At 38.2% G+C, this 13836-nt stretch overlaps 1 protein-coding gene across 1 annotated transcript; it reads left to right on the plus strand.

The window, feature by feature from the left end:
- Window positions 1–441: 441 nt before the first annotated feature.
- On the plus strand, window positions 442–13634 carry LOC138691891 (uncharacterized). Its single transcript, XM_069814477.1, has 3 exons — window positions 442–574; window positions 9119–9315; window positions 12192–13634. The coding sequence occupies exons 2-3, from the start codon at window positions 9156–9158 to the stop codon at window positions 13499–13501; spliced, it is 1470 nt and encodes a 489-aa protein (XP_069670578.1). The 5' UTR covers window positions 442–574; window positions 9119–9155; the 3' UTR covers window positions 13502–13634.
- Window positions 13635–13836: the final 202 nt, after the last annotated feature.

Here is a 13836-nt window from a genome sequence, read left to right on the forward strand (position 1 = left end):
TTCGTTTTTAACTTCATCAATAGAGTGTAGTCTTTATTAGTTAGATAATTGTGATTTTATTCTAATTGTACATTTAATTTTAATTTTAAAATTGTATTCTTGGTATTGTGGTTGTAATGCCCTATATAGTGGAAGAGAAGGCCTGATGGACTTCTCCATCAGGTTAAATATATAAATATTACTCCTAAAACTGTAATTCGAAATGCTAAATTTTCAGTTGTAAATGCTAAAACCCAGCAACCCTACTAATAAGGAAGCCAAAAGATCTTACGACACGCCAAGCCTTGCAATCAGAGAGCAGGACATGCGAGAATTAACTTCAGTCCACCTCTCAGCGCTGTGCGATGTTTTTGGCAAGGACAGTAGCGTGGGGCGCACTACCCCATCCCAGTGCGCTGCGCGGGTCTATTGATCACGTCGGGCAGGTCACGCAGGGCTGGGCCCTCACAATGATGGTGCCGTCACGCACACCATGACTTGCCGTGGTAAACACCTGCGTGTGAAGGACGTGTGTGCGTCTGCCTTGACAGAGCTGGATGTGAACCCAGGCACTGCAGGCTGACTTCACAAAGAGGTAAGTGGCTGAAGTATATGTTACACGTCTGACTTCAACTGCACTTCAAACGAGCCAATCATACCAATTATAAAGTCATACTGTTATCATGCAACTAACATTGATTTAGCAAACATTCAATTTCTCAGCATCCCTGGAGAGGCCATTGTGCAGCGATTTCTACTTAGCTATATGACGTCTTTCCTTCCTATTGGCTAGGTACCATTGCATTTATCTGACAAAAATAAACGTGACTTAAATTATTATTATTATTATTATTATTATTATTATTATTATTATTATTATTATTATTATTATTATTATTATTATTAGAAAGGCTCTGATAAATCCAAAGAGATTGCATATAAATCATTAGTACGTCCAGTAATGGAATATGGTGCTGCATGTTGGGATCCTTACAGATTAGAACATATTAAGACACTGGAAAAGATTCAAAAACGGGCTCTTAAGTGTTGTCGGAAAAAATTCACCATTAAAATGGGACACACTCACGGGCAGGAAAACGCGAATTAGATTATGTGCACTGTTCAAAACATACAGAGGTGAGCCTGCCTGGAGAGAAATAAAAAATAGGTTGCAGCCGCCAAATTACTCTTCAAGGAACGACCACTCATATAAATTGAGGGAAAGAAGGCAGAGGACGGACACTGGAAAGTTTTCTTTTCTCAATCGTACTATCAGGGACTGGAATGCTTTACCTGCAGACTTACTAAAGGCTTTACCAACAACCAAAAATGTATTTAAAAATAGGCTTAAGGACTTTACTAATAGACGGTAGTAACTATTTAAAGGGTGTAATTTATATCTTATTTGAAGTGTTCTATCAGTGAGGAAGTGTGTTGTGTCAGTGAAGTCTATTGTGTAAGTGAAGTGTGTCGGTGTCAGTGAAGTAGCTGTGCAAAGTATTTGAACAGTGAAATGGTTGGAAGTGATAGTGAAATCAGGTAGAATCAGTACAGTGAGTGAAGTTGATAGCGAAATAAGTGTAGTGTCGAAATGTACCTGTGCAGGTATGAACCTGTCACAGTCGTGGGTCTTAGTTCGAACTTAGAGTTATAGATACAAATTAGATTTATTTTAAATGTTATTTTAAGTGACCATTCTTCATTTAATTTAGAATGCTCCTTGTTATTATTATTTTATTATTATTATTATTATTATTATTATTATTATTATTATTATTATTATTATTAATTATTGTTTTTATTAGTTGTCTTTATTATTAATTGTCATCATTGAGTGTAATTAGTTACCACTGCCACCGGGTATACACCCATTTGCAGTTTGAATAAATACACATAAATACATTATTATTATTATTATTATTATTATTATTATTATTATTGTTATTATTATTATTATTATTAACACAGGCTTGCAATGTGCAAACATCATTTTGTGCCCAATTTTTTCTCCTCCACTTTTCCCTATTCTCCCAGTTCTTTCTGTTGCATTTCTTCACTACCGGTAATTTCCTTCATCTTCCTATATGGTCCATTACAGTATCTGTTCCAGTAGTCCGTCATCCTTCGAACACGGCCATACATATTTCATCGTTTACTGTGAATATACATGCAGTACTTAATTATATAATCCAGCCTTCATGTAGTTTCCTTATTTCATATTTTATCTATAGTAATGACACGATCTCAGACCTCGAGAGACATTTATTAGGACTATTTCGTGAATAAAATAAAAATGTAAATAATATATCCCTTAATTTCGCTCACGAAATGTTACTAATTGTATATTTATGAATACGTAACCTATTCAGATATTGTGAAGTCGAAATAGATGAATATCGATTACTGCAATAAATAAATTGAATGTTATTCAGTAATGCTAACTGAGAATAGCGAAATACAGTATGTATGTATGTATGTATGTATGTATGTATGTATGTATGTATGTATGTATGTATGTATGTATGTATGTATGTATGTATGTATGTATGTATTCACACTGCAATGGGTATATACCCGGTGGCAGTGGTAACTAATTACACTCAATAATGACAATAATAAACTTATTAATTAAAAATACAATTAATAATAATACTAATATTTAATACTAACGATAACGAATAATAATAATAATAATAATAATAATAATAATAATAATAACAACAACAGGGAATATACTAAATTAAATGAAACGATCACTTAAAATAACATTTGAAATAAATCTAATTTGTATCTTAAAACTAAGATCGAACTAAAACCCACGAGTATGATATGTTCATATCTGCACAAGTACCTTTCAACATTACACTCATTTCGCTGTCAACTCACTCACTGCACTGGAACTACGACACATTTCACTGATTCTATCCTGATTTCACTAACACTTCAAAAACATTTCACTGTTCAAATACTTTGCACTGCCACTATAAACTATAAAGCTTCACTGACAGGAACACGATTCACTGACACAACTTAATTCTTCACTGATACAACACTTCAATAACAACATATCATTTACACCCTTTAAGTACTGTGTATAATTACCGTCTATTAGTAAGGTCCTTAAGCCTGTTTTTAAATATATTTTTGGTTGTTGGTAAAGCCTTTAGTAAGTCTGCAGGTAAAGCATTCCAGTCCCTGATAGTGCATTCCAGTCCCTGATAGATACAGTTTTAAAAATGTTAATTACACGTACTGCGCTTTTCTCTTGTTATTATAACAGAAATACGTTTTCATTATCTGCTGAAATCATAATTTAACTTCAACATTTATAGTGTAATTACAAATAACCCAATTAATACATTAATTAAATGAAAAAATGTTATGAAGGAGTGTCATTTCCTTTAGATACAATGGATATGGAATTAAAAGATGAAGATGTAGATGTGGAAGTAGGATTTCCCGCTTTATTTAGTATAATGGATTCGTGCAAGGCTTCTAAACTTCTCACAGGTTGCATTATTATCGAGCTTGTTGGCGAGGGATCGACGGGGAAAGGAGAGCGATTGTGACGTCACAAGATAGCTGAGCGCGCCAAAGTTCAAATGCTTCAAAGCAGTATCTCGTGTTTTTTCTTGTTTATGTTGTTTTGAATGCATTTTGCCAGGTCGAAGGTGTGCTGTTGCGGTATGCAACAATTCTAACGATAGAAATAAAGAGTTGTCTTTCTTTACCATTCCTAAAGATTTAGAAATCAGAAAAAAGTGGGTAATTGCGTGCAAAAGACAGGATAAATTCAAGCAGATTATGCTCTGATCATTTTGAAGATGATTTTGTTCCTGATTTTCGAGCAGCTTTAATGAAAATAAAGCCGAAACGACCGACAATGTTAAAGCCTACAGGTAAGTTTAAATAAATCACGTAGGCCTATATAAGTAGCCATGTTAATACTAGCTTTGTATGATTAGATCAGGTTCATCTATGTTAACCTACAAATTATTTTCTTTCTTTTGTAATCATGCTACTTATGTAAAAAAATACTAACTACTAATACTAACAGTTGCATACCAAAGGGGTGGAGGGTTAACGACTGATACCAGTGATGTTTTTTCACTATAATTCTCATTATATTGATTTTATATTAACGATTTATGACATTTTGTCATTATGGCATAATCAGTGGGTTAATCATAATAGCCTCCAGTGACAATTCATTGTTGAGTTATAATGATTATTGTAAATGAACGTGTTGTTGACATTTCATTACCGGTACACGCCCCTTTTTCCAAACTTTAGAATGAGATGTTAAAATCAATCAATGTTAGATTTTTTATAAACATCCATTTAAAACAAAAACACCACCATCTTGTCCCTCTTTAAATTTTAGTACATTATTCTATCCTTTGAAGGTTTAACCATGCCATCACCAGCATGGCTAAGTAGTTTCAATAATACTGAAAAATTCTACAATGAGTTTCATGGCAAAAACACGACTAAAAAGGGGCGGAATATTATAAAAAGAACCAAAGAATATGTGGCAATGTTCGTACATAACGTTCCACGTGAAATTTTATTGTTGATTGTACGGTCAAAACTAGGTTCTTTATACGACTCTAGTATGTGAACACAAGACTGGAAACTAGCAGACGAAAACGGACGGCAGACACTGAGAGCAGACGAATTTTTAAGAAATACAGAAAAATAATGCAGTGACAAGTACAGCTTTTATATACACGGTATAAACATTTTCAACGTATTCATTTTATTCCATGATAAGTACACACTTGGTTTATATTCCTTGTAATGTTTTTATTTGAGGCGATTATGTTTATAATGTACGCTTATCATTGAAAATAAAGGACCAATCAGCATGGACTCTTCACCCGTCATCAGCCAACTAGCTATTTGATAGGCTATTGAAAAACGAGATAACCTATTGAGAGTATAGAAGCCTTGGGATTCGTGCTCATCGATTTACGAAACAGTTGGCGACACTGAGTAAAGGAAAGAACGACCATGAGATAAACTGACAGTAATAAATCGAGCTGCAGAAATTATCGCGATGTATGACTGTGATCCTAGATCATATATGTAACAGATAACTCCTCGCTACGTTAAAATCGGCAGCACTTTGAAGAGAACAACCGCAAGGATCGCCACCCGTCCGCCGTAAACGAACACGAGATGGCAGCACAGTCGCTAATGCAATTCAAATGGGAATTATGACATGACTCCTTATGTAACAACTAGATGGCAGCGTAGTAAACCTGACAAATGTTATCTCAAAGCTTATAAGCCCGACATATCTGTTACATATATGATCTAGGCTGTGATACGTTGGAATTCAAAATTTCATTACACTTCATTGGCCGAAAATGGAATGACGTCATATAAACGAAACAGTCCAATTATGAACATCGTCCAGGAAGTTCATTTTATTAATGATTTATACATATATACATACCCCATAAGATTACATATTTTAGTTTCTTACAATGATTCAACTTCCTTTTGCTATCATTCTTTAAATTTCTGTTTCAAGCAGAGCATCCTTTGTCATTTTTATTTTTAAATATTTGAATAATTCTTATCTTTTAATCAATTCTTCAGTTTCATCTTACATTAAATCATCCACTTCTTCATTACCAATTGCCATATAATTGTTTATTTTTTGTCCCCAGTTAATGTACTTCGTTGCAATTTCCCCGTCATTTGTCAAGCCGTCGTGATCGTGGGCATTCCTCTTCCACATTTCTGTGGTGCTGGGGGCAACATGGGGTAGCTGCCACTGCAGTTCTCTTCGTTTCAAGATTACCCGAAATCCATCAGATTCAGTGCGAAACCAACTAAGTTGGTAACACTGTACACGAGTTGCGACATAACAGAATTCTGAACTTAAAATAGAATGGAACCTCTTAAATCTGGTCGTTTATTTTCCGTCATCAATTTTTCCAAAGTCGACACTTAGTTACATGGCAGCCGCCGAAAACGTCCAGTTCATCACAATCCTTAGTCACGTTTTAAAAATAAAATTTACAAAATTCCGGGTTGTGGGTGAAATTTCTATTTGCTACAATTTTTAAGGTAGAGATTTCATATATCGGACACTTCATTCCCTTCTTGTAGTGTAAACATTGTACTATATACGTTTCATTATGATAATATGATCAGTTTTTTAGTTATTCAAATTAAAAAAATGAATATTTACAAAATCTCTCCCTTACAGAATTTAAGTTTCAGGCATGACTCTTTCTTATTAGCCTAAAACTCTGATACGGTTAGAAAATAATGAAATATCCAGAATTTTAAATTTACTTCTACAGGGACATCATTTTATTTTTACTAAGATTTTTAATATTAACTTGCCTATACCTCTGAATCAACGCCGTTTGCTACCCCCTTCCACGACTGGAGTTCGATGATACTGGCGTGATATACAAACAAATCATTCACTAGGTATAGGAGGGAAGAAAATTAGTTCATCCATTTACGTAAACTAGGAAATATCGCGCTTTTGAGTTTGATCATTTTCATTAGGTTTTTGTTTAATCAAAATACAGTACAGTATTAACAATGAGTGTTTTTACTCACGAACTGAGCTGTCCATGTGGACGTATTCATTATGCAGTGTATATTATACTGTCTACAGCACATTAGCGTACGATATAGAGAATGAAGTGAAATTGAAAAATAATCATAATATGGATATTGAAACACATTTTTGAAAATGGTGGCCGTTCATTTCGATACAGGCTTCAGTTCTAATGTGCATATTATCGTACTCTAGACTATTGTACGTAATTCCAATTACCAGTTTCGTTCTTCGTACTAGTAACTCATGTTGAAATAATTCTATAGCCTACCTACTCTCAGAGTACCTTACGTACTGTAAATTCAATCCTCACTTCTGCCCGATCCGAAAAGATAAAATTACTCAGACATGCTATCTACTGTCCGTCCAAGTGGTTATGTCGTAGGGTCGTAGAAAGGGGGGAAATCACGTGACAGTTAATTACTTAACGAGGCCCTTTTACTTAAGTTATTTTAAACAGTCGTATAATATTACGTAGACGTCCAATTCCAAAAGAAATTAATGTTCTCAGAAAATAGGTAAGACAGCCCAGCCACTAGCTGGCGAATAAAAGCTGGTGGGGGAAACCGGGATACTACGTAGGCAAATGGACGACAGTACCTGTGAGAAAATGATTCAATATTGAAAGCTCTTTCGTCACTGGAAAACGCGAACATATTTTTGGAACGTACTGTTTATTATGACCGTAAGGCTACTATGACTGTATATGCGGTCTTGGATCTGTGTGGAGGACGGTTGAACTTCATTAGTAGAAGAGGTAGGAGTGAAGTACATTCAAAAACTCAGGTACAATAAAAATTGAAGTAAAAATAAAATGATATCCCTGTATAAAATACATGGAGATTAATTTTTTTAAATATTTTTGCAAATTTAAATTTTTATTGTCGACTAACTAAATTTCCTTTCTTTTTTAATTTCGAAAGTATTTAGTTCATAAAAAAAAGACTATTATATTCTATTAACTACAATAGGCCTGTATATAACATGCAATAAAGATTTCATATTCCTAGCACCAACATCGTAAGATTTTTTTTTACACTTAGAACGTGACGAAATGTGCTGAGAAAAGTGCAAGAATACAGTTTGTAACGTCTGCATGGAATTTAAATTCAAGACTAGTCAACGACGGCCTATCAACTGTGGAAGTTATCTAGCGTCTGAGTGAGATATGCCAGCAAAATGAGTCCGGGGTCCAGCGGTGAAATTTACCCAGCATTTGCTCTTATGGATTGAGGAAAAATCCCGTGAAAAAACTTGAACCAGGTAACTTGTTCCGACCAGGATTTGAACCCGGATCCGCTCGCTTCACGATCAGAATATAACTTGTAGAGTTACTGCAAAGCGGTGGACTTAATATAATTGGAAATCATATTATGTTCTTTACTCAGAGAAGATATCGAAGAACCAATATTGTAAACTATGCAAGTTACTAACAAGGGAAAGGTTTCGGCTCGAACAGGAATTTCGTATCCAAAATTTGTTTACAGGTCCATCTTTACATCTCTGTAAAGCTCCCAAAAGCATTCGTTTGTGTAATGTGGGGTTTGTCTGTTAGAGCACTGCACAAGTTAAGGGGATGGGACACCTTACCCGTACGCCTAGCCTAGCCTAGAATCTAGTGCGACTGGTAAAATGTCTAGAGCCCATTTAAGAACATTTTTCTCCAACGTTGTCTGAAAATATTGCAGCTAATCAAAAATGTACACTGTTGTGTGAGTCATTGAATGCGCACAAGGACACAACCTTAATAAATGAATCGTTCCAAGGCTAGGACATGGAATGTATGATCATTCCACCTAAAAAAAACTAAATATATCCAGCCTCTGAATATCTATCTCCTTAGACAATATTATGCTCGGAGGATAACAGATTGCATAAGGACTCTTGCTGAAAATCCAGAACTTAACTTGGGAAATCGAGTGTTTATAATGAAAATGCAGTCTGTTGTTCATAACCAGTTGACTGCTCCAGTATACCGCCCTATGCTTCAGTATTCCTGGCTGGTTATGTGAATCCTGAACAAATCTCGGACTTCAAAAATGTAATTCAGGTGGCATTTGATTGTTCAGCACTGGAGTGTGGTTCAGCAGATTGTTCAGGTGTTGCTTCTGCGTGTTGTGCTTATTGCTCTGCTCCATGCTGTTTCATGCATTTTATAGAGAATCCTCATGTACATTTTTAAAGAAGCGTATTGACCAATACCAACCAAACGGAGAGTTACACAAATGAATGCTTTTACGGTCTTCATCACCATTGTGAGGTAAGCGTCTGTACAAATTTTTAACCAAAAATTCCTGTTCGAGCCGAAACCCTGCCCTTGTAAGAGACTGTTTTTGTTGTAGTGAATTTAGAAATGCGATAGGATTGTATATTTTATGCGGCATCACCCGTTGCTTGGAGTATGTGGGATGGTAGAACAACAGACAGGGCGACTAGAAGAATGAAACGAAGCGGACATCGAACCCAAACAAAATTGTCAGTAATGATTAACGCTTTCCCAATTCGAAAGTTGTCCCGCTCGGACCTCACTTTGCTCTCGTTGTGTTTCAGATGCGTCACACAAGATACCGAAGTCGTACAGAACGCGATGGATCTTCTTCCTGACGCCATCCCCCTGCAATACCTCAGCACAACACCCAACATCCTGCATGGGAGCGCCCTGGAACTGCCCACGGACAACGAAGGCAGGACTCGTCGAACAGACGATGAGGGCAACAAGTGGATCCAGTGCGCGGTCACCCTTGCAGGTGGGAGCACGCCCCAGTGTGCACCCCGCTCTTTTCTATTCACAGCCTGCTTCCAAAGTTCATTATTATTATTATTATTATTATTATTATTATTATTATTATTATTATTATTATTATTGCATTGCTCTCTGTATTGTCGTCATTTGTATTTTTATACCGGTTGAGTGAAAAAGAAGGACTTATATCCTTGACTCTGCCAGTAAAGATCCCTGTGTTAAATCAGTAACCATTCATATACAGTGGACTCTCGTAAGTTCGACTAAACAAAATTGAAATTTCAGTCCAATAAGGGTAGTGGATGTGGCAGGTGAAATGAATACAAATTCTTAAATTTAAATTTGATCATCACGAATACCACACGGCACAAAACTACAGTTTCTTTCTAAATACTCCCAAATGCCACAAAACAGGTGGATTAAAACACAGCAGAAATTTTGGACCCAAAATATATAATGTACATTAATTATAGCTTACCCTGAGTTAAGTACACTTAACACACATAGATTTAAGAAACAAATCAGATTAATTATTTAATTGTTTAAGCTAATTGAGTTAAAAATTGATACTCTAATTTTTTTTTCATTTTTATTTATTTCATTGGGTTATTTTACGACGCTGTATCAACATCTTAGGTTATTTAGCGTCTGAAAGAGATGAAGGCGATAATGCCCGTGAAATGAGTCCGGGGTCCAACACCGAAAGTTACCCAGCATTTGCTCCTATTGGGTTGAGGGGAAAACCCCGGAAAAAAACCTCAACCAGATAACTTGCCCCGACCGGGAATCGAACCCGGGCCACCTGGTTTCGCGGCCAGACGCGCTGACCGTTACTCCACACGGGTGGACTCTAATATTTATGTACTTTTGTATTTTCTATTTGTATCTAGACCCTATTATTACATGCTGTATTATTTTACCATTTATTAATGTTATTGTGCTCAATGAACTCTCTTAATTTTGTGATATATTTTGTATAACTGATCTGAACTGCGTCCGAGCACGAGCTTCTGCTCTTTCGGGCTGCAATGCCTAATGTAGCTCGAGTGTAAAGTATTAAATATATATATATATATATATATATATATCCATCAACGAATACAGTGCTATACTTGCATTTCCTGCCCGCCCCGAGACTTGTGTATGCGCTTCTAGTACCACAGTGGGTTTCGACAGTTCCGTCTCACAAACGGCACAATTCTCAAATAGAAAAAGAAGAGTTCATTAGTTTAAAATCAGTGATTAAATATGGATGTCCTAATCAATAAAATATTCTGTTTTCCTTTAACAAAAGTATCACTACAAGACACAGAACCAATTCCCAGTCAAATGGCAAACCCATTTCTTAGTGCCCGTATAGGGGCGTGTCTAATTCTCCTATGCAAGCAGTCGAACTATAGGATGTCTAACTTGTTTTCTGTCGAACTTCAGAGCTTCCACTGTCTGTATATTATAGTCTTCAATGCACTGCCTAGTATCCTTGAAGCTTTGAAAAATTCAGAATAGATTCAACAACATTTCCGAAAACTCATACCTGCTATTCAACTTATCAATATTGTTTATGCTTGCAAATTGAATTAATCAGCTTGCTATCGTATCATATTTTTTTGTGAAACTTTTGACTTGTTCCAAAATTCAAGACTGAGGAAAGATTTATGGAATTCAATAAATGAAACGAAACGAGGTAAACATTGTAACGTTTTGAAATGAAAGGTTTACTTTGACGTCAGTCGTGGTTCCATGGAAACAGAAGTGTAAGGTATACTTCATGCCTCGTGGTCTTCTACTCAATAGTAATGGAAATATTGGATATTTGGGCGAATATATATATAGTGAGGATCACGTAAGAGTAGATCCTAAAAGGCTAATTTGGCCGTCTCTTCAGTGTTGCCACTAATACCAGATATCACCAAAGAGGGTAAAATAACAATGCTACGTACTGAAATAATAATAATAATAATAATAATAATAATAATAATAATAATAATAATATATTGTTAGCAATAACAATGCCTTACTTATTTCCCACATCTCATCTTTATGTTGCGAGGTGTTTCCTAAATGGTTCAATAATTTATTTATGAAATAGTATATTTTCCTCCTGGACTTCTCGCATATTATGTTGGTAATTAGGATCAGTATGATCTAATATTACAATTTATTTTGTCAGGCAACATGAAATTTATTGCTTTCACTAAAGAGTTTGCGATTCATGGGATCTAACGTAAAAATGTACTTAGTTACTTGTATTTTCATCAGTTTGCTTTACTGTAAACCGAAATCATTGCTGCCAACATAACAGTTAGAAAATAACTGCCAGTTGTAGTATTTGTCAGTATCCGAAATTCGAAACGAAGTTGGTAAAAGAAATTTCAACCTGAGAGCTAGATAATCACTATAATCTACTAGCATATTTAGTAATAGTGGAAAAATGGTTAGGTTTCACCCTTAGGGTATTAAGTAAGCTGATTCAGACTATACAAGGATATGAAATGAGACTCTGCATTGTTGAAGCGAGGTACACGTATTTTATTTAACTGGAGTATAGACGTCCACGCAATCACACCCGCTGCCATTTCTTTATCTTGATTAACATGCGGAAGTGGGTATTTCTCGCTGTCTTTGCAGATTTATGAATTCTTTTTTCAAAATATCGTCAATGTCATCTGCTAAAAGCAGAATTCCCTTCCTAATTTCATTAATCTTCAGAAGCACACCCTTGCAGTCTTTTAGAAATTTGTGAAGTCTTCTTTCAAAACTGTTTCTTTCAGTTCTGCTTTGTTAACCTTATGTCCTGATTCCAAAATTGTAATGACCGATAAACGGGTCAGAGTAAAAGTGGCCGACGAGCCTCAATGGTATTTCTGCCTTTACCCGCAGTGGCTCTGGTAGCAATGGCCGCTGGGAACGTCCTGGCGTGGACGGACTTCGCTCTGCCAGAGCTTCGATCGCAGGACCACGGAGCACCGCTGACGGAGAACGAGGAGTACTGGATCGTCAACATGCCTGCAGTGGGCGCCCTGTTCGGAGCCCTGCCCGCGGGGTACCTCGCCGATCGGTTCGGCCGCAAGATCGTCATCTCGGCCGTGTCGGCCTTCCTGGTCTTGCACTGGGTGCTGGTGGCCGTGGACGGCTCCGTGCAGGCGCTGTGCGTGGCCAGGTTCGTGGCCGGCCTGGCGGTGGGGCCGGCGTGTGTCGTGGTGCCCATTTTCATCGGCGAGGTCGCCCAGAGGTCGCTGAGGGGCGCGCTGGGGATGCTGCTGCCCACCATGCTCCTCGTCGGCCAGCTCTACTCCTGCGTGCTCAGCTGCTTCCTCGACTACAGGTTCCTGGGAATCCCCTCGTGCGTCGTGGCCGTCATGACCCTGAGGACGATGTTCCTGATCCCAGAAACTCCGCCGTACTTCGTCAAGAAGCGCAGAATCGTGGACGCCATGAAGTCCCTGCAGTTCTTCAGAGGGTCGCGTTACGACGCCCGCAGAGAGGTCCAAGACCTGGAGGACAGCATAAACGGCTGCCTGCGGGACGCGTCGGCGGGGTGGTCCAGCGCGAGCAAGGCCTTCATCGTCTGCTTCGGCATGATCCTGTTCCGGCAGCTCTGCGGCTACACCTCGGTGATGCTGCTCGCATTCGCCATGTTCCACAACTCCGGGGTCAGGGTCATCGGCACGAACGGCTTCAGGATCGTGTGCACCCTGGCGCAGGTGCTCGTGCACTGCACGGCCGGCGCCCTCCTGGACCGCGTGGGGCGCCGGATCCTGCTCATGATCTCGGCCAGCGCCATGACGCTCTACTCCGCCACGGTGGCGTACTACCTGAGCTTCGACGAGGACTCGGCCGAGTTCACGGTGGCCATCTGCCTGTTCGGGTTCATGATCGCGTTCTGCCTCGGGTTCGGCCCCGTGCCCTGGGTCATGGTCGGCGAGCTGTTCCCCCACAACGTCAAGGGCGTGTCCGTCAGCGTGGTGGTGTGCATGCACTGGGCGCTGGAGCTGCTGACGTCATACTTCACGGGCCACGTGCACAAGTGGCTGGAGCTGGCGCACTTGTTCCGCCTGTTCGCCGTTGTGAACGGCTTGTCGGTTTTCTTTGTGTTGTATTTAGTTCCGGAGACGAAGAGGAAGAGCCTCACAGAAATCCAAGCACTGTTCAGTGAAATCCGAACTAACGGCTTTCTGAGGACAATATGAGTGCCGAACACATATCACACATGTGACGACATTAATTGTGTCACCCCTAGCTACATGAAGTTCTGAATCTGATGTGAACAACACACGTCAACAGAAGTTATTATGAGGTTACATTATTAAGATTCACGTATTCCAATTTATGTTTTAAAAAAATTGAGAAGCATTGTTTCAAGTCAATTATGTTAATGTTATGTTTTATTTAACGACGCTCGCAACTGCAGAGGTTACATCAGCGTTGCCGGTGTGCCGGAATTTTGTCCCGCAGGAGTTCTTTTACATGCCAGTAAGTCTACTAACATGAGCCTGTCGCATTTAAGCACACTTAAATGCCATCG

This window comes from Periplaneta americana, chromosome 16 (genome assembly GCF_040183065.1).
Source record: "Periplaneta americana isolate PAMFEO1 chromosome 16, P.americana_PAMFEO1_priV1, whole genome shotgun sequence".
NCBI lineage: Eukaryota > Metazoa > Arthropoda > Insecta > Blattodea > Blattidae > Periplaneta > Periplaneta americana.

Coding starts and splice junctions, on each gene's coding strand:
- LOC138691891 (XM_069814477.1), top strand. CDS start 9,156: ATGGATCTTCTTCCTGACGCCATCCCCCTGCAATACCTCAGCACAACA. Junction 9,316..12,191: donor GTGCGCGGTCACCCTTGCAG/GTGGGAGCACGC, acceptor CTTTACCCGCAG/TGGCTCTGGTAGCAATGGCC.